General features: G+C 42.1%; 1 protein-coding gene across 2 annotated transcripts in view; it reads left to right on the forward strand.

Moving 5' to 3' along the window:
- kcnip3a (Kv channel interacting protein 3a, calsenilin) overlaps nt 1-21,964 on the forward strand; it is a 122,399-nt gene that overhangs the window by 34,768 nt on the left and 65,667 nt on the right. For both annotated transcript variants that reach the window (XM_017719927.2, XM_017719926.2), the window contains exon 2: nt 5,309-5,483. In XM_017719927.2, coding sequence (XP_017575416.1) covers nt 5,309-5,483 — 175 coding nt within the window. The remainder of the gene's footprint in view (nt 1-5,308; nt 5,484-21,964) is intronic.

Below are 21,964 nucleotides of genomic sequence, written 5' to 3' on the forward strand. Positions count from 1 at the left end.
TGACAAAGTTCTGTCTGAATCTGACTGTATCTAACAAAGTTCTGTCTGAATCTGACTGTATCTAACAAAGTTCTGTCTGAATCTGACTGTGTCTGACAAAGTTCTGTCTGAATCTGACTGTATCTGACAAAGTTCTGTCTGAATCTGACTGTATCTAACAAAGTTCTGTCTGAATCTGACTGTGTCTGACAAAGTTCTGTCTGAATCTGACTGTATCTGACAAAGTTCTGTCTGAATCTGACCGTATCTGACAAAGTTCTGTCTGAATCCGACTGTATCTGACAAAGTTCTGTCTGAATCCGACCGTGTCTGACAAAGTTCTGTCTGAATTCGACTGTATCTGACAAAGTTCTGTCTGAATCTGACTGTGTCTGACAAAGTTCTGTCTGAACCCGACTGTATCTGACAAAGTTCTGTCTGAATCCGACTGTATCTGACAAAGTTCTGTCTGAATCCGACTGTGTCTGACAAAGTTCTGTCTGAATCTGACTGTGTCTAACAAAGTTCTGTCTGAATCTGACTGTATCTGACAAAGTTCTGTCTGAATCCGACTGTATCTAACAAAGTTCTGTCTGAATCCGACTGTATCTGACAAAGTTCTGTCTGAATTCGACTGTATCTGACAAAGTTCTGTCTGAATCCGACCGTATCTGACAAAGTTCTGTCTGAATCTGACCGTATCTGACAAAGTTCTGTCTGAATCCGACTGTATCTGACAAAGTTCTGTCTGAATCCGACTGTGTCTGACAAAGTTCTGTCTGAATCTGACTGTGTCTGACAAAGTTCTGTCTGAATCCGACTGTGTCTGACAAAGTTCTGTCTGAATCTGACTGTATCTAACAAAGTTCTGTCTGAATCTGACTGTGTCTGACAAAGTTCTGTCTGAATCTGACTGTATCTGACAAAGTTCTGTCTGAATTCGACTGTATCTGACAAAGTTCTGTCTGAATCCGACCGTATCTGACAAAGTTCTGTCTGAATCTGACCGTATCTGACAAAGTTCTGTCTGAATCCGACTGTATCTGACAAAGTTCTGTCTGAATCCGACTGTGTCTGACAAAGTTCTGTCTGAATCTGACTGTATCTGACAAAGTTCTGTCTGAATCCGACTGTATCTGACAAAGTTCTGTCTGAATCTGACTGTATCTGACAAAGTTCTGTCTGAATCCGACTGTATCTGACAAAGTTCTGTCTGAATTCGACTGTATTTGACAAAGTTCTGTCTGAATCTGACTGTATCTGACAAAGTTCTGTCTGAATCTGACTGTATCTGACAAAGTTCTGTCTGAATCCGACTGTATCTGACAAAGTTCTGTCTGAATCTGACTGTATCTGACAAAGTTCTGTCTGAATCCGACTGTATCTGACAAAGTTCTGTCTGAATCTGACTGTATCTAACAAAGTTCTGTCTGAATCTGACTGTGTCTGACAAAGTTCTGTCTGAATCTGACTGTATCTGACAAAGTTCTGTCTGAATCCGACTGTATCTGACAAAGTTCTGTCTGAATCTGACTGTATCTAACAAAGTTCTGTCTGAATCTGACTGTGTCTGACAAAGTTCTGTCTGAATCTGACTGTATCTGACAAAGTTCTGTCTGAATCCGACTGTATCTGACAAAGTTCTGTCTGAATTCGACCGTATCTGACAAAGTTCTGTCTGAATCCGACTGTATCTAACAAAGTTCTGTCTGAATCCGACTGTATCTGACAAAGTTCTGTCTGAATTCGACTGTATCTGACAAAGTTCTGTCTGAATTCGACTGTATCTGACAAAGTTCTGTCTGAATCTGACTGTGTCTGACAAAGTTCTGTCTGAATCTGACTGTATCTGACAAAGTTCTGTCTGAATCCGACTGTATCTGACAAAGTTCTGTCTGAATCTGACTGTATCTAACAAAGTTCTGTCTGAATCTGACTGTGTCTGACAAAGTTCTGTCTGAATCTGACTGTATCTGACAAAGTTCTGTCTGAATCCGACTGTATCTGACAAAGTTCTGTCTGAATTCGACCGTATCTGACAAAGTTCTGTCTGAATCCGACTGTATCTAACAAAGTTCTGTCTGAATCCGACTGTATCTGACAAAGTTCTGTCTGAATTCGACTGTATCTGACAAAGTTCTGTCTGAATTCGACTGTATCTGACAAAGTTCTGTCTGAATCTGACTGTATCTAACAAAGTTCTGTCTGAATTCGACTGTATCTAACAAAGTTCTGTCTGAACTCGACTGTATCTAACAAAGTTCTGTCTGAATTCGACTGTATCTAACAAAGTTCTGTCTGAATCCGACTGTATCTAACAAAGTTCTGTCTGAACTCGACTGTATCTAACAAAGTTCTGTCTGAATTCGACTGTATCTAACAAAGTTCTGTCTGAATCCGACTGTATCTGACAAAGTTCTGTCTGAATCTGACTGTATCTGACAAAGTTCTGTCTGAATCTGACTGTATCTGACAAAGTTCTGTCTGAACTCGACTGTATCTAACAAAGTTCTGTCTGAATTCGACTGTATCTAACAAAGTTCTGTCTGAACTCGACTGTATCTAACAAAGTTCTGTCTGAATTCGACTGTATCTAACAAAGTTCTGTCTGAATCCGACTGTATCTAACAAAGTTCTGTCTGAACCTAAGTGTATCCGACAAATGTTTTTTCAGGGGTTTGTCTGGAACCCTTAGTTCCAGTAAAACTTTACAGTGCCGTCAGGCAGGTAACGTTCTCCTCTGTCAGACTGACAGATGGACAAGACATTTCCACTGCTCCAGAGTCCAGTGGCAGCGTTTTTGCGAAGCTCCTAATGTGCACTTCTTTTGCTGACGTTGCTTCCAGAGCCAATTTGGAACTGTTTAGTGAGTGACTTAACAGAGGATAGACACTGCGCTTCAGTCCCCACTCTGTGAGTTTGCGTGGTCTACCGCTTTGTGTTGTTGCCCTCTCCATTTCATGGTAATAACACTTACACTTGGCAGGGGCAGATGTAGCAGGACAGTAATTGATCAAAAAAATGATGACTGAAACTTATAATAGTGCCTCGTTTAAAGTCACTGAGCTCATCAGTACGACTCACTCTACTGCCAGTGTTTGTCTGTCGAGGCTGCAAGACTATGAGATTAACTTTATCCAGCTGTCAGCAATAGAAACACCTGAACTCAATAATTAGGAGGGGTGTCTCAATACTTTTGTCCATATTGCGTGTATTGCATGATGTATACCAGAATTTTTAACTCATGATTTGCTGCTTTTGAGTGTTATGTTTACACCACATTCACATTTCTACAACAGTTATGTTTAACGCACACGAAATGCGAAGTTTCATTGTAGCGAGAAGGCCCCATATCAGAGAGATGGTATCTGAGATCGAAAAGTGCTCTTTATTGTGCTTTAATGAGATTTTAATCGAAGTCGTTTAGGACCGTTTCTGCTGGCTCGTTCATCATGAAATGCTCCCACAAAGGAAACGTCAGCTTGAGTTTCCAAACGGTTGATATGCTGATTTGTTTTGGCAAGAAACCACAAAATTAGAATATCTTTGGCCACGTCGGCCATCAAGCACTTTGGCTTGGCTTATGTAATGGATGATTATGGTGGTGAATGACTGTCAGTGACATGACATAAGGGGTTATGTCACGGCGGAGGGGTGCAGGGCTCTGTGTGACCGCTGCTGTGCTCCATGGTCCGTCTCTTCCATATTCTCTGGCTAATTTTAGATTCTCGGCCCGATGCAGGAAACAGTCATCCTCTCTCCGGTAGTACGAGGCGACAGCTTGCTGCAGAAATCTGCTTTGCAGAGAGAGGAAAGCGATGCCTCTGCGTACAGTGCTACATTTTGTCATATTAAGATTTTATCACGCAGTATCAGCCTTTTTTTGTAACATTTATGAGAAATTAGCAGTCTGAGGGCAACGCTAATATTACAGTAATGTAAGATGAGCACAGGATGGTGAGATGATACTGAATGATTCTCGACGTGTGTTGGTGTGGGTGGGCTGGGATCATTCAAACCTGGATTCTTGGCTTTTCAGGTCTCCTCTTTTTATGAATGTAAAGTTCAATGTATTTTAAATGGAAACTCCACCTGTTTTTCACAAATCTCCGCAAAATTAACACGTGAACAAAGTCAGTCGGAGCGGTTTGGTGTGAAACGCTCTGTTCTGCAGACACTTACAGTCAGACGTGTTTACAGTGGTGGTGATAGGAACCAGATGTCCGCCTCTAAAATCGCCCTCACAGAAAGTTACTGTATGAAATGGTTATGAATTCACTGCCTGGTGTCAGAGACATGAGGTAAGGATTTGGCCTAAAGCGTATATTTGTAAAAGACATTCGTGATGGAGGGGTACATGCAGGGTTTTGTGAGGCAAAATATCCCCAAAGAAATCAATATTACATGCAAACAAAAAAAAACACACATCAAAACCAAAATAAGAAGATGTGCGGGTTCACTGGTGGTTTTGGATAGAAAATAAACTGTCTATATTTGTGTTGTTGACATTGTGACTCCTGGTTCCCATCACTGCCACTGTAAAGAATCAGAGTCTCTACAATTAAACATTTACACCAAACCACTCTGAATGAATCAGGGGGAGTTCCCTTTTAAGTAGAGTCTTAAACATTTGGTCTCATTTAACTAAGTGATCAATACTTCTGCATAATTCAGTGGTTGAAATGTCATTCAGAGTGGTTTAGTGTGAGATGGTTTATTGTAGAGAAACATACTGACTCAGATTTCTTCACAGTGGTGCTGATGGGAACCAGGGGTCACCATGACTACAAGACACTAGCCACTTTATTTACTATTCAAAACCACCAGTGAACCCACACAAGTCTTCTGGTGTTTTATATGTAATTGTGATGAAAATGATGGCCAAATAGTGGTAAATCTAGAAAAATCAGTTTTATTTAGAGGCTGTTTTGCCCCACAGCACCCTGCATGTACCCCTCCGTCATCTGAAAGGGTCTTAAAACATAAGTTTCAGACCAAAACATCTCAAAACTAACCTAAAACAATGTCTCAGAGAGCTGGTGGCATTTCATAACTCTCTCTCTCTCTCTCTCTCTCTCTCTCTCTCTCTCTCTCTCTCTCTCTCTCTCTCTCTGTCTCTCTCTCTCTGTCTCTCTCTCACTCTCTTTCTCTCACTCTCTCACTCTCTTTCTCTCCATCTCTGTCTCTCTCTCTCTCTCTTTCTCTCTCTTTCTCTCTCTCTCTCTGTCTCTCTCTCTCTCTCTCTCTCTCTCTCTCTGTCTCTCTCTCTCTCTCTCTCTCTCTCTCTCTCTCTCTCTCTCTCTCTCTCTCTCTCTCTCTCTCTCCATAGGAGGACGGTAAGGTAGTGGACGGTAGTCTGCTGGGTGATGCTAACGGAGTGGACCCGGTCCCCGGCAGACAGAAGGCCAGTGGGAAGTGGCAGAGGCCTCGATTCACCCGTAAAGCCCTGATGAGGTGCTGCCTGGTCCGCTGGATCATCGCCAGCGCCGGACCCAAAGAGCAGGGTAAGGAGCAGGACGGGGGAAAGGGGAAAACTGTAGAAGGTTGCAGCAGCTGGAGAGGCACTGAGAACTCACAGAGGGCATGATGGTGAAATAATCACTGAGCACAGGAAAAGGTGAGGTATGGTGACACTGCGAGAACAAGCTAAGTTAATCTAGTAGCAAATTTACCGTCAGGATCCTGTTACCAACCTGCTGCTCCTCCACTGTTCACACCGTTGCGTTCACACAGTCACCCCTGCTGGGATCGATCAGTCAGGACACGCCTGGTGTCCAACCTTTACTAATAACAACTAACAGGCGCCGTGTAGCCTTTCAACTCTTAAACATTAAACCTTATAAAATGTGTTTAAAGTCATCATTCTGTCTTGATGATGACTTAACTGAGTAACAGAGCAAGAAATGAGCAAAAACAAAATGTGGTGAACGACACACTTAAAAATGATGGTTCTTCAAGGGTTCTTTATTAGAGAAAATTGTTCTATATAGAACCAAGAGCATTCAAAGAACCCTGTCCATGATTAAAGGGTTCTCTGCATAATGAAATGGTTCTTCAGGTTGATGGAGAATGTGCGAGAAATGTGTGAGAATTAAAAACATACTTTACTCTCAATAGCCACGTTTACATGCAGCCTGATAATCCGTTAATAATCCGACTAATCGTTTAATCTGAATAGAATACGTCCATGTAAACATCTCAATCGGAATAGACTAATCCGATTGAGGCCATTCGGATTACAATTTCTATCCGATTGAACGAGGTGGGTAAACCTCTAAATAATCTGCTAAATAGAAGAATAACAGCCGTGTAAACACCTGAATCCGATTACATTCCCTATCGGAAGGTGTAAGAACGTCATAGCGAGAGGTTTATACCGTTCAACACGGCGGAGCAGAAACTGCCCAGCAGAGGAGACGAGGTTCATGCTCTGGTCTTTTATGTTTTATGTGTCTCAGAGCACGACGTCTTCCTTTATAAGTGCATGTGAAGGACGTTTTTCTGAGTCTGACATCAGTTTAAAGCAGTTAAAAACTCAAGCGCGCCGATTGGAAACTCATCTCGCTCTGACTGGACCTCACGTGATGTTCGCTGACATGGTAACGTTTACTCTAAGCGGTTCTCCACGCATGCACCTCGTTTTGCATCGGATTGCTTGTAGTCGGCATGTAAACGAAGATTTTCATCAGATGATTGAACAGAGTATAAACACCTCAGTCTGAATCAGTAATACGATTGTATTCAGTCGGATTGGCAAAAATCTTTGCATGTAAACACAGCCAGTGTAAGTCAATGGAACCAGATGTTTTCCAAGCCATTTTGGGTAGTTTATTTGGTCCGTTTACCGTAAAAATTACACACTATGAAAAAGACAACAGGGATTTTCAAATTATGTCAAAAACTGAACACGACAAACATGGAGATACAAGGTCTTGTTGTAATGACGTCAGGCTTGTTATCTATAAATATGAACACATGTTGGTACAAGAGCTGGTACTTTTGTCTGATTCTGTTATTTATTAGCTATTTTGGCCTTGGGTGGTGTGGTGGGTAGTGCTGTCACCTCACAGCAAGTAGGGCCTGGGTTCGATTCCCCGGCCGGGTGACCAGGGTCCTCTCTGAGTGGAGTCTGCGTGGGTTTCCTCCCACAGTCCAAAGACATGCAGTCAGGCCAATTGGACATGTTGAATTGTCCCGAGGTGTGAGTGAATGTGTATGTCTGTCTGTCTGTCTGCTCTGTGATGGACTGGTCACCTGTCCAGGGTGTATCCTGCCTTCTGCCCAATGACAGATGGGATAGGCTTCAGCCCCACCTGTGACCCAGAGGGTGTGTGTGTGTGTGTATTTTAGTCTCACAGCACTAAAGTAAAGAAGTAAACGGCAGCCACTAAATGCATCTTTGCTGATGAACTACATCTGTGTTAAGGGGAAACTTTTTGCCAAACATTCTGACTGTTAACTCCGGAGAGGGTGCAGTCTGTGTTAAAGTTGAGGACGACTGGAGTTAAACGTCAGCAGGAGCTGCTTTGGGAGGGAACATAAAGGAACAGAAGAGACGGATTGTTCTACTTTGCATTTTTTTTGGTTTAATCAGCGGAGCAGAATAGCAGGATTAAAGGTAAACCTCCAGGCGTGTGTAGTGCTCGTCGGAGATCACTCAGCCTGTGATCAGAGGAGAGATTAGATCAGAGCGGTGCGGCGCTGTCACTGATAAAGCAGATACTGACAAACGACTTACGGTATCTGCAGGAAATCCCTGAAAGTTTGTGAGTTTGGGGGAAAAAAAGAGGCTTTAAAAAGTTGTGCGAAGTGCATGAGGGCGTTGTGGACTCTCCAACAATGACAGAATCGGATTTTGAGAAGCTGGTATCACTTTATGAGCCGCAAAAAAGCCGTGACACCCGTGAATAAGCTATTTTCATAGATGTTCCTTATCTAAATTAGATCTTTAGTGAACTCGGGCCTAATCCCATTTCTCATTTTTACCCCTACCCCTTGTTTTCAAGGGTCTCCTTGCCTCTTGAAACTGAGTTATAAGGCTTGTGGTTGAAATCTTCCCTCTGAAATGGGACCCTCAAATAAAAAGAGCATCACTTCATTATCAGCTACCAGCGCTGCTCTGTAGGCGACCCTGCCCGTCTGCAGTGACAGCAGAGGATGTGAAAGTTCATGTAAGGGGGAGCGAGGAGGCGGACGCACACGCTGAGATAAGCGAGATTTATTACGGGCAAATCCAGGGTCGTAGTCAGAACAGTCCAGGGTCAATGAGCCGACACGGACAGATCGAGGGTAAGACATGACGAAAACAACCAGAACCAACACAAACAAAGACCAGGTACAACGATACAATGATACAAAGATACAGATACAAAGACTGGCAAACGCAAAGGGCAAACACAGGGCTTAAATACACGGAACAATGAGGGACAGGTGATAATCAGGGGCGGAGTTAAGACCAAAACATGAGCACATGGACAGGACTGGGAGGAGCCAACCGTGACAGAACCCCCCCCCCCCAAAGGCACGCACACCGGGCGTGCCACACAGAACAAAACAAACCAACCCAACAAAAAAGCGAAACCCAGAGAAAGACAAAACTAAACTAAACAGGCACAGACACCGAAGCCAGAGCAGAGGCAGAAACGGGCACAGGGGCAGAAACGGGCACAGGAACAGAACCACAAGGCACAGGAACAGAACCACAAGGCACAGGAACAGACACAGACGGAGACACACCAGACACAGACGAAACAGAACGAGGACAAAAAAACGGAGGGAGGACGAGGAGGCACAACACAAAACGACGCCGAACGAGAGACGACCGGAGACACAGGACGAGGAAAATAAGAACGAACAACAGACCACGCAAAAGACAGGGGAACAGGCACCAGGACAGACACAGGAACGAAAACGGGCACGGAAACAGGAACAGAAACAAAAGGGGACACAGGAACGGGAACCACAACAGGAACGGGAACCGAGACAGACACAACAGTAGGGAACAGGACAAAACCAGGGACTGAACAAGGCAGAAACAAAGGAACGGAAACAGACACAGGAGGCACAGAAGGACCACAGGTAACAGACACTGACGAGGGCGGGATGGGAGGGAACAAAGGGGATGTAACGTCCACGGAGGCAGGCGCGGGGCCTGCTGCGACGTCCACGGAGGCAGGCGCGGGGCCTGCTGCGACGTCCGCGGAGGCAGGCGCGGGGCCTGCTGCGACGTCCGCGGAGGCAGGCGCGGGGCCTGCTGCGACGTCCGCGGAGGCAGGCGGCGGGTCCGGAGGCGCGGCGACTGGCGGCGGGTCCGGAGGCGCGGCGACTGGCGGCGGGTCCGGAGGCGCGGCGACTGGCGGCGGGTCCGGAGGCGCGGCGACTGGCGGCGGGTCCGGAGGCGCAGGCGTGCCGCGGGGTGCGGCCACGGGATCAGAAGTGCCGCGGGGTGCGGCCACGGGATCAGAAGTGCCGCGGGGTGCGGCCACGGGATCGGGCTTTCGGGCTGGGGACCTCTGCTCCAACCTGGAGGAACACACAGATACTGGACCCACTCGGCCGTTCCCAATGCTCACTCGAGCGATTGGCAGCTCGCAGTGACGCTTGCGAACGAGCCGAGTACCAAAAAACGGGTCATCTGAATGCTCCTGCCGCCTGACACCGTCTTGCACTGCAGGTCGCTCCTCCCTGCAGTGGCGCTAAAGACGGGCAGACCCAAGGCGCTTACCTGAGCTCTCGCCTCCCGGACACAAGGCGGGAAGGTCCTCCGCTTTCTTGCGGGACCGACGAGACGCTCGTGTTCCCTCAGCGCCAGGGGATTTGCTGTCTCCGGCTTGGTGGCGTTGGGACACGGCGAACTCGGGCTGCTTTAAAACAGCCGGAGTTTCGTCCCAACGGAACAACCACATGCCGGAGTCTCGCTTACCTGCTGCGTCCTGTGGAGGCCAGTCTTTCTGTAAGGGGGAGCGAGGAGGCGGACGCACACGCTGAGATAAGCGAGATTTATTACGGGCAAATCCAGGGTCGTAGTCAGAACAGTCCAGGGTCAATGAGCCGACACGGACAGATCGAGGGTAAGACATGACGAAAACAACCAGAACCAACACAAACAAAGACCAGGTACAACGATACAATGATACAAAGATACAGATACAAAGACTGGCAAACGCAAAGGGCAAACACAGGGCTTAAATACACGGAACAATGAGGGACAGGTGATAATCAGGGGCGGAGTTACAAGACCAAAACATGAGCACATGGACAGGACTGGGAGGAGCCAACCGTGACAGTTCAGCTCCTCACTGCTGGGCTTTAGTTACATTTAGGGCATCATACGCCTTCAAAGAGGGGGGCAATTATTTATAATCACCCACCCCTAATTCTTCAGTATTATGAAGTTAAAGTCAGATATTCTTGCTTGAATTTTCCCGTTCCACCTTAGATGGTGCAGCAATTACATTCTGCCCCTTCAGGTGTCAGAACTGCTGAACTATTTAAGGTGGAATGGGAAAATTAGCTACCTAGCTACTGAGACATTAGCATGCTTTTAGTGATAATACATAGAAATGACTTTAAACTAAGATAATATAATGGTTATTGTTATTTTTTAACTGAGAAAATATTTAGAATTGCGGGTTTATTTGGTCGCTCGCGCAGCCGTCTTGCCAGTTTTTCTCATATCACTGTTTGGACTGGGCCTGAAAAACCTCCATTTGGACGGTCATGTAGCCCCAAAACTTCACCCTACCCCTCTATCTCCAAAAAAAATTGGGACACCCTACCCCTAGATGTGAACGCGTAAAGCAGACAGACAAGGGCTAAGTGGTGGGGCAGAGGGGTGAAATGGGACTGGGCCTTAATCTTCATTCCTACCTGTTGAATGGCTAAAACAGGGCTCTACACTTCTAGCAGGAGCTTGCTGTGATATCTTAATGTGTCTCAGTAGCAGCTTCTTCTTTGTACCCGGTCTTTACTTCACATCCATTGAACAGTCAATGCTGAAAGAGCTTTCATCTCATCAATGCAGGTAATCAACATAAATCTTCCACCCACAAACAGCAGCCCACATCAGTAATCAGGCCAGCTGTGAGTACCAAGCCTTTGTGACCCCCCTCTGGACGTGACCTGTGGCCAGCGTTATTGATTTACTCAGCTTCGGCAGATGTTTCCTCTGGCTGTTGATCACTGGTGGCCCTGGAGGTAATATAGTTTTAGGTAAATCAGCGGAGGGACTGTTTTGTTGGATGCTCATGCTGTGGTGAGATGTTAGTATAGTGGTGTAGTCTAGTGTGAAGACTAGCCTAGCTAGCACACCCCATGCAAACTGAAGCACTCAGCCACCTACATAAACACGTTAGGTTTCACTTCAGGAGCTTTCTTGCATGTTTTTCATTTAGTGTGACTCTAAATGCCACATACTCTATTAATAATCATGACAAGGTAACTTTAGAGGACCTACATGGCTATATAATATGACTGTGGGTAGCTAATGTTAGTGTTATCTCACCGGGATCCGTGCTAACACGCACACATCCCTAACTCAGAGCTTTTCTCATGAAGGTAGAGGATAAGAGCCTCTTTCTGTGGACGTTTGTTACGGGTACGGGGGCCAAATCCTTTCACTTTTTGCAATTCAATAAGATCAGTTTTAGTAAGCTGTCAGGTCAATGATTTTCTGTTTATAATATTGTTTGTTTTTGTTTATAAATGTTGACATAAAGCGTTAGTGTCACGATTGGCCCCTCCCAGTCCTGTCCATGTGCTTGTGTTGTTTATTTTCCAGTCCTGTCCATGTGCTTCTGTTTTGTTTTTCAGTCCTGCCTCTTGTTTCATGGCTCCACCCCTGATTGTTTCCACCTGTTTCCCACCTGTCCCTCATTGTCCTGGTTTGTGTTTAAACTCTGTGTTTGCTGGTCTTTGTTTAAAATGTTGGATGTATGTTGAATGTATGTTGGATGTATGCTGGATGTATGCTGGATGTATGCTGGATGTATGCTGGATGTATGCTGGATGTATGCTGGATGTATGTTGGATGTATGCTGGATGTATGCTGGATGTATGTTGGATGTATGTTGGATGTATGCTGGATGTATGCTGGATGTATGTTGGATGTATGCTGGATGTATGCTGGATGTATGCTGGATGTATGCTGGATGTATGCTGGATGTATGCTGGATGTATGTTGGATGTATGCTGGATGTATGCTGGATGTATGCATAGTATTCTCGTGTTTGGTTCTTGTTTGAGGTCCTGTGTTATTTATCATGTCTGCACCCCGATCTGTTCGTGTTGGCTGTTTGAACCTGGACCGTTTTGCCCATGACCCTGGATTTGCCCATAATAAAAGTCGCTTATCTCAGCATGTGCGTCTGCCTCATCGCTCCCCACTGTTACAGTTAGACATATTAAGAATAGCTCAATGGACATGCTGTCATGTTCTGCCAGGTTTTTGTGTATATGTACACATCTCACTGTTGTCGAATTTCCAAAATGCCAACTTTACAGGAGAAGGAAAAAACATACCTTACTTTTAATGTAAGTTTATGGAACTAGACGAGTATATCTATCTATCTATCTATCTATCTATCTATATATATATATATATATATATATATATATATATATATATATATGCGATTGCACTGTTTGGGAGCGCTGCTGGTATCACTGTTACCTGGAGACAAATGGGTCAATAAAACTGATTCTGGTTCTGATTTGGTTCACTCACACACACACACACACACACACACACACACACACACACACACACACACACACAAACACGCAAATACACACACACATCCACATATTCACACACACACACACACACACACACATACTCACACACACACACACAAACACGCAAATACACACACACACATCCACATACTCACACACACACACACACACACACACACATACAAACACACACACAAATACACACACACACACACAAATCCAAGTAATTTTGGTCCATTATTTAAGAAATTATATATATATTATATTGCATACAGTGCCCGCACATCATTTAGACTACACAGGGTTGAGTTTGTGCACTTTTCCCCTCGTAAGGACTCCACACTCACCGAGCTCTGAAAAACGGCACAGATGGCGCACATTCAAAGCTCATAATGCACAAACGACACACAATAACAAACAAACACACACACACACGCACTTTCATGGCTTTCTGATTTATGAATTTATTTGGATGAGTGATATTCGGGGACAAACAAGCACAGTTGTACACAAACGCATGCGAGTGCAGAGAAGAAGTCGGCGAGGTTGTGTAATTTTAGATTATCTGCTTCATCTGCATCAGCTGTGTTTGTGCTGTAGAGGGGGTAAATAATGGAAACAGCAAATGAAAAGGGAGTCATGCTTGAAGTGATTAGATACAGAACTGTGTTTTCTGTTAACGTGCTTAAGTGCTAATTTCAGCGCTGATACAAATGCCAACTTTTCTTCTTGCATCACTGGGTGTTTTAAACCCAGACAAGTCCTGTGAGTGACTGTATTGCCCTTTATGTGATTCTTATCCATGTAAAGTGATCTTCAGTGTGTTCAGTCTTAATGCATATATACAAAAATCCCATTTCACAGGTGGTACATTAACATTATGGTACTGATCTTACAGGTGCAGATATTAGACATACAGTCTTAGCTGTATCCATTTAGTGGTATCACATTTTGAGGGAGAATTCCACCAATTTTAAGACATTTGTGTATAATTCAACTGTTGAGAGTCATTGAGAGTGGTTTGGTGTGAAATGGTCCATTGTAGAGAAACTTGGGGTCACCATATCTACAACACAAATATAGCCATTTTATTTACTATCTAGAACCACCAGTGAACCTACAAGCATCTTCTAAGTTTTTATGAGAAATGTTAATAATGATATATTAATGCTATATCTGGCAAATCTTTGAGAACTAGCTTCATACTGCCCTGTTCCCCTCTGCCAATAATAAATTATAAAATAAAATATGCTTTGGGCCCAAACCTTCATCTCAAAAGTGTCATCAAACAGCATCCCAGGTGTCAGGCAGTGTATTAATAGCCATTTAATGTAATAACTCCTCTGCCATGTAGCTTTAAGAGACATTAAAATCCTCTGACGTCTGGTTCCTATCACCTTCAAAATGAAAAACTTGTGCTTATAACTTATAAAGGGTTCTCCCTGACCTCTGCACAGTACTGTGGTATAGTAAGGCGAGGATGATTCAGTGCAGGCTTTTATACAGAACTTATTGAGGTTCTGTCTGAGTGGTAATTGTGTCTGGCACAGCAGACAGAGAACAGTGATAAATGTTGTGATATGATCGCGGTTATTCAGTCGTGGTTAGTTTGTGTTTGGACTTTGAAGTCCATATGAGTCATCGTTGCCATATGTTGTCATCATGATGTCACTGTTGTTCCCGTTCATCATCCACCAGAAATAGTCTGAACCATATCCACAAGGAATCTTTAAAGAACGGGAACAACAGTGACATCATGATGACAACAGATGGCAACGATGGCTCTCTCTCTCTCTCTCTCTCTCTCTCTCTCTCTCTCTCTCTCTCTCTCTCTCTATATATATATATATATATATATATAGCACGCACATATACATAGGGGTGGCACGGTGGTGTGGTGGGTAGTGCTGTTGCCTCACTGCAAGGAGGGCCTGGGTTCAATTCCCTGGCCAGGTGACCAGGGTCCTCTCTGTGTGGAGTTTACATGTTCTTCCCATGTCTGTGTCGGTTTTCTCCCACAGTCCAAAGACATGCAGTCAGGCCAATTGGACATGTTACATTGCCCCTAGGTGTGTGTGTGTGCTTATATATATATATATATATATATATGTGTGTGTGTGTCGTGAGAAAACCTTGTATCTCCGTTTTTCAGTTTTTGACATATTTTGAAAATGCCTGTTACTCTTTACATTATATGTAAATTTCCTGATGAATGGATCGAAACAAACGGCCCAAAATGACTTGGAAAACATCTGGTTCCATTGACTTCCATTAAAAGTAAAGTAGGTTTTTTCCCTCTCCTGTAAAATTACTCTTTTGGAGTTAAAAATCACACTTACAAAAGATGGTTCTTCAAAGGTTCTTAAATAAAGAAAATGGTTCTACATAGAACCATGACCACTCAAAATAACCCTTGCACAATTAGAGGGTTGGTTGTATAGTGAAATGGTTCTTCTGGTTGATGCAGATCTATCTATCTATCTATCTGTAGATGGTTCTATATAGTGGCAGAAAGGGTTCTTCTACTGTAACAACCCTGACATCATAACAATAGAAGTATGGTGCCGTATAGAATCCTTTTTCACCAAATACAGCACATTCTCTATCAATCTGAATGTATATATATGTGTGTGTGTGTGTGTGTGTGTGTGTGTGTGTGTGTGTGTGTGTGTTTATTTGAAGTGCAGAATTGAGTTGAGATAAAAAAACCTCTAAAGTTTTTCCCTGTTTTAAATCTTTAAGCTCTTTTATTAAAAATGAATCTCTTAGTCTTTATTCAAGCATATGAGCTGATATAAAGATCTCTTTATATATACCTTTCTGATCATTATTGATTATTTGGAGACCAAACTGGTTTCTTCCCTCTTTACAAGAAAGGCAATAGCGCCATCTAGGGTTTAGCTGAAGTGCTTGAGTGTGTAGCTTTTAATAAGTTCTTACGGTGATTGATACTGTAGAAATAAAATGACCCCTTTGTGAAGTCGTTCTTCAGTCATTCTGGGGCAGTTTGACCAAACCTAGTGGCACATGGGTAAAGTGCACATGCACAATGATCTGTTAGTTTGTGGATGTAGAACAGTCGAAGTTGCGCTAGGAGACTTACTTTGACTGGTTATTCCTACACTCTTCAAAAAAAGGTACCAGAAAGGGTTCAGATCCATAAAATAACCACTTTTAGGTTCCTAAAGAAGCTTTCAGTTCAGCGGTTCCTTAAAATAGTCCAGTAAAGGCTCCTCATGGGAAAGTGCTGTGGAAACCATCAAAGGTGGTTCTAAAGTATCACTCCTAACCACCTTTTTGGCACACTCTTTGAAAAGAGGGTTCTTCAAGGGTTCTTTAGTAAAGACAGTGGTTCTACATAGAACCATGAACATTCAAAGAACCATTTGCATGTTTAAATGGTTTCTTGCATGGGGAAACAGTTCTTCAGATTGATGGAAAATGTGTTGTGTACGCTTCTATAATAGAACCTTCTTGAAAAGGGTTCTGTATAGCATCGAAAAGCATTCTTCTATTGTTACAGTGTCAGACTTGGTTCAATATACTGTAAGAACCCTTTTGGGTGCTATATAGAATCCTTTCAATCTAAAGAACTATTTTACCTCGCGGAGAACCATGTAATCATGCAAAGGCGTCTTTGGTAGTTCACGGTTCTATATAGAACCATTTTTTATTTTGCTAAAATACCTTTGAAGAGCTATCTTTTCGAAGAGTCATACAAATCAATGAAAAAATGATTGACTTAACAGTAGAAAACATTAATACAATTAACATTAATACAAGCCCCACAGTAACAGTGCGCAAAGGCAGCTTGGCCAAATCTTTTGCTCTTTGCCTCTAGAAACACCTGACCTTTCAGTTCAAAGCAATATTCTGCTGATGCTTCATGTTCACTGATACACATCACGTATTGCAAGTATAGGCCCACCTATCACTGTGTTGAAAATATCCCCCAAATGGCCACCATCTAGTGATAAATAGGTGGGCCTTGAGTTGGAAAAGGTTGAGAGCCCCTGGTCCAGTATTATACTATAGTACTTATATTCTACTACATATGGTCTAGTATTATACTATACTACTACTATATACTGCTATACTACTATAAATGGTCTATTGTTATACTATACTATGTCTATCCTACTATATATTACTAGAAGTGGTCCAGTATTATACTATACTACTACTATATGCTACTAAATACTAGTATAAATGCTCTAGTAGTATACTATGCTATTACTTCATACTACTATAAATGGCCTAGCCTAGTATTATACTATACAACTACTACATACAACTAAATACTTCTAGAAATGGTCAAGTAGTATACTATAGTACTACTTCATACTACTATACATGCCTAGTATTATACTATACGACTACTACATACCACTTTCAATGGTCTTGTGTTATACTATGCTACTACTCTATACCACTGTTTAATATTAGAAATGCTCTATTATTATACTATAATACTACTATATACCACTGTAAACAACTATAAATGGTCTAGTATTATACTACTCTACTACTCTATACTACAATAATCTACTATAAATGGCTTAATATTATACTATACTATTACTACATACCAATGTTTACTATTAGAAATGGTCTAGTATTATACTATATTACTACTATATATCACTGTAAACAACAATAAAGGATCTAGTTTTACAGTATATTTCTATTATATAACACTATAAACTATTATAAATGGTCTTGTATTATACTATATTACTATGCTATACTACTAAATACTACTATAAATGGTATTGTATTATACTATATTACTACTCTATACTACTAAATACTACTAAATACTACTATAAATGGTCTTGTATTATACTATATTACTATGCTATACTACTAAATACTACTATAAATGGTCTTGTATTATACTATATTACTATGCTATACTACTAAATACTACTATAAATGGTCTTGTATTATATTATATTACTACGGTATACTACTAATACTACTATAACTGTTCTTGTATTATACTATATTACTACGCTATACTACTAAATACTACTATAACTGTTCTTGTATTATACTATATTACTACTCTATACTACTAAATACTACTATAAATGTTCTTATATTATACTATATTACTACTCTATACTACTATAACTGTTCTTGTTTTATACTATATTACTATGCTATACTACTAAATACTACTATAACTGTTCTTGTTTTATACTATATTACTATGCTATACTACTAAATACTACTATAACTGTTCTTGTATTATACTATATTACTACTCTATACTACTATAACTGTTCTTGTATTATAGTATATTACTACTCTATACTACTATAATTGTTCTTGTATTATACTATACTATTCCTCTATACCACTAAATACTACAAAAAATGATCTAGTATTCATATTACCTGATTAACCTGCATCACAGGTTTTATTTTATAGAGAGGCCCTGAAATGTACCAAGTGCACCAATAAATGCTAATAAAAATTGCCCGTTGTAATGAAACTGGAGTCAGTCGTAAAAGTTCATGATTGGTGCATCCCCAAGTGTAATGCAGTTATGTAATCATCCAGCTGTTCCCTGACGCAGAGGTGACACGGGGACAGAGGAGCACAGCGTGGAGGGAAAGAGAGAGAAGGCAAAAGAAGTCAAACAGTGTGTAAACTGTTAAGGTGACAGACGTGACTGTGGAAGTGGAGAGTGTGATAGTGATTCAGTGAGGATAAACACAGAGAAAGAAAGACATGAACAGAGCAAAGACAGAAGGACGGATTTCATTACTGAGTATTTTCCAGCTTCCAGCAGGGAAATAAACCCCTTCAAATCCCAGGCTTATTACATCCTCACGCTTATTATTCAGGAGCTACATGGACTTCAGTGCAAACTGACTGAGTTTTTCTTAAAGGGGAATTCCATCAATTTTTACAAATGGGTTAAAATGTAAAAACAGTCATTCAGAGTAGTTTAATGTGAAATTCTCTGTCCTTTAGACTGTGCATAGGATTGTGGATATGAATCTCCCAAATCGCCTACATAGGAGGCCTAGCAACATTATCGAGGACCCAACCCAACCAGGTCACAGACTGTTTGTCCTACTGCCAACGGGCAAAAGATTCAGGACCATCAGGACATGCACTCACAGACTGAGGAACAGCTTCTTCCCCAGAGCTGTAACCTCAATTACACCCCCCAGTTTACACACACTCACACACTCTATACACACACACACACACACACACCCATAGCTGTTTAAGACTGGAGGCAGCAAACTGACCAGCCTGTCTTGCTGCTGTTAAATGCACTTTAGTCCACCAGTCCAGATCCACGTTATACATATACATATACACACATACATACATACACACATACATACATACATACATGTCGCTGCTGTCAGAAGAAACCTCGTATCTCCATTTTTCAGTTTTTGACATAATTTGAAAATACCCACTGTCCTTTATATCATATGCATATTTCATGACAATTGGACCAAAGGAAATGACCCAAAATGACCTGGAAAAAAGTCTGGTTCTATTGACTTACATTAAAAGTTCAGTGAGTTTTTACCTTCCCCTGTAAAGTTCTCATTTTGTAGGTTTTCTTCCAACAACAGCGATATATAGCCTTATATACAAATGTGTGTGTGTGTGTGTGTGTGTGTGTGTGTGTGTGTGTGTGTGTGTGTGTGTGTGTGTGTGTAATGTGTTTTGTTGTATAACTATACAATAGGGCCTTTAAAGTGTTCTCTTTCCCTATCAGAATTGTTCACAGTGGTGGTGATAGGAACCAGACATCTGAAGAGTTTAATGCGTCTAAAAGCTCCCTCACAGAAAAATATTCAACAAAAGGTTTTTGCGTACGTTATTATAGGCCTGAGAGGTTGCGATAGTTCTGAGAAGATCTTGGAATCCATACATGGTGAAGAGGTAAAGGGCATTATCAACATTAGATATAAAAACTCAGAAGCAACATGTAGGTTCACTGTGTAGAGATCTTAAAGTCAGTAAGTCTCCCTACAATGAACACAATTTCACATCAAAACACTCTGAATGACTTTGGTTCCATCTCAAGGATTGAATTATGCAGAAATTTGGAAAAATAGGTGGACTTCTCTTAAAGAGTTATATAAAAAAGAGTAGTGAGCAATAAAAGCTGGCCCTGTCAGTGAGTTCTGGCCAATTTAAGGGGTTAAGGTGAGATTTTGGACTGTCTAAATGTGGAAATGAGGTTTTTCAGGAGGATTTAACATGTGAGCCAAATGTCTTATATCAGTATAATCAGCTGAAACCTGAGGAGAGCATCTCTCGCTCTCTCTTTCTCTCTCGCTCTCTCTTTCTCTCTCTCTCACTCTCTCTCTCTCTCTCTCTCTCACTCTCTCTGTCTCTCTCTCTCTCTCTCCCTCTCTCTCTCTCTCGCTCACTCTCTCTCTCTCTTTCTCTCTGGCTCTCTCTTTCTCTCTCTCTCTCTCTCTCTCTCTGTCTCTCTCTCTCTGTCTCTCTCTGTCTGTCTCCCCCCGTCCCTCTCTCTCTCCCCTTGTCCCTCTCTTTCTCTCTCTCTCTCTCTCTCTCTCTCGCTCTCTCTCTCTCTCTCTCTCTCTCTCTCTTTCTCTCTCTCTTTCTCTCTCTCTCTCTCTCTCTCTCTCTCTCTCGCTCTCTCTCTCTCTCTCTCTCTCTCTCTCTCTCTCTCTCTCTCTCTCTCTCTCTCTCTCTCTAACTCTTTCTCATATAATAGCTATATTTGGCTCTTAATGAGGGAGACTCTCTAAGTGCTACACTTGGAGTGAAAGAGCTACACTTCACATCTCTTTCTTCACGATTAGGAACGACTAGTTAATTGGTCAATAGTTGGACTATATGTGTGAGCATGGACATTTAATCTGGACCGTACTGCGTACTGACCCATTTCCTCTCGGCCGCTGAAAACACATCCTCTATACACAGGGCTGGTTAGTGGCGCATGTTCAGTGTCGGCTCCCGTGGGACTCCTCGTCCGCCTCATGTGACTGTCACAAACCTGCAGCTTCAGAGGAATAACCTGGGAGTGACCGGTGAGGCCAATGTGAAGGCAGTGTCCACTTGTGTTCTGGACTGTGTTTGTTGGACAAACCCTGGTTCTCCGGGTTCTCCACGTGGTGGGACAGGGGAAAGAGGTTTTAGTGGGCTTTTGGTGCACACCTGAGAGTTAAGGATCAGGTCAGTGGAGGCCAGCAGTATGGAAATGGTCAGCAGCTGCAAGGACGAGTGTCAGAAGGAGCTGGGCAAACTGCTGCAGTGTTTCTTCGGCTTCATCACCGGCACTCTGGTCCAAGGTACCGCCTTCACTTCACACACTGAATGTACTCAGATCTAATGTGTACATCATTTACCCTTGAATAAACACAGGTGGACAGTAGTTGAATTGCACTTTGTTTGTTTACTTAAGTATTACTTTAGAATACTTATCTCTGCTTTACTTAAATGAATACTTTTAAATATTTAAATATATAAATTTAGATTTCCAAGATAAAAAGTATGTACTCTCCTTTTCATTTAGACCTTGAAAGTATTTGCCATAAATCCATAAGTCCATCTGTTTCTCTGATACTTTGTTAGCCCCCTTTAACCCTGTTTTTCAGTGGTCAGGACCCCCATGGACCCTCACAGAGCAGGTACTATTTGGTGGTGGGTCATTCTCAGCACTGCAGTAACACTGACGTGGTGGTGGTGTGTTAGTGTGTGTTGTGCTGGTCTGAGTGGATCAGACACAGCAGTGCTGCTGGAGTTTTTAAACACCTCAGTGTCGCTGCTGGACTGAGAATAGTTATACCTATACTTTCACAGAACCTAAATTTTTCAACCTTATTTTCACTTTTTAAACACTTTTTCCACCCATATGAAAAAAAAATGAAGTAAAGTTATTGCCTAAAGTACTAAAAGACAAAAGTACTAAAAGACAAAAGTGCTGAAAGACAAAAGTGCTGAAAGACAAAAGTACTAAAAGACAAAAGTACTAAAAGACAAAAGTGCTGAAAGACAAAAGTGCTGAAAGACAAAAGTGCTGAAAGACAAAAGTACTGAAAGACAAAAGTACTAAAAGACAAAAGTGCTGAAAGACAAAAGTACTAAAAGACAAAAGTACTAAAAGACAAAAGTGCTGAAAGACAAAAGTACTGAAAGACAAAAGTACTAAAAGACAAAAGTGCTGAAAGACAAAAGTACTAAAAGACAAAAGTGCTGAAAGACAAAAGTACTGAAAGACAAAAGTACTGAAAGACAG

The sequence above is a fragment of the Pygocentrus nattereri genome, chromosome 29 (assembly GCF_015220715.1).
Source record: "Pygocentrus nattereri isolate fPygNat1 chromosome 29, fPygNat1.pri, whole genome shotgun sequence".
In the NCBI taxonomy this organism is placed as follows: Eukaryota; Metazoa; Chordata; class Actinopteri; order Characiformes; family Serrasalmidae; genus Pygocentrus; species Pygocentrus nattereri.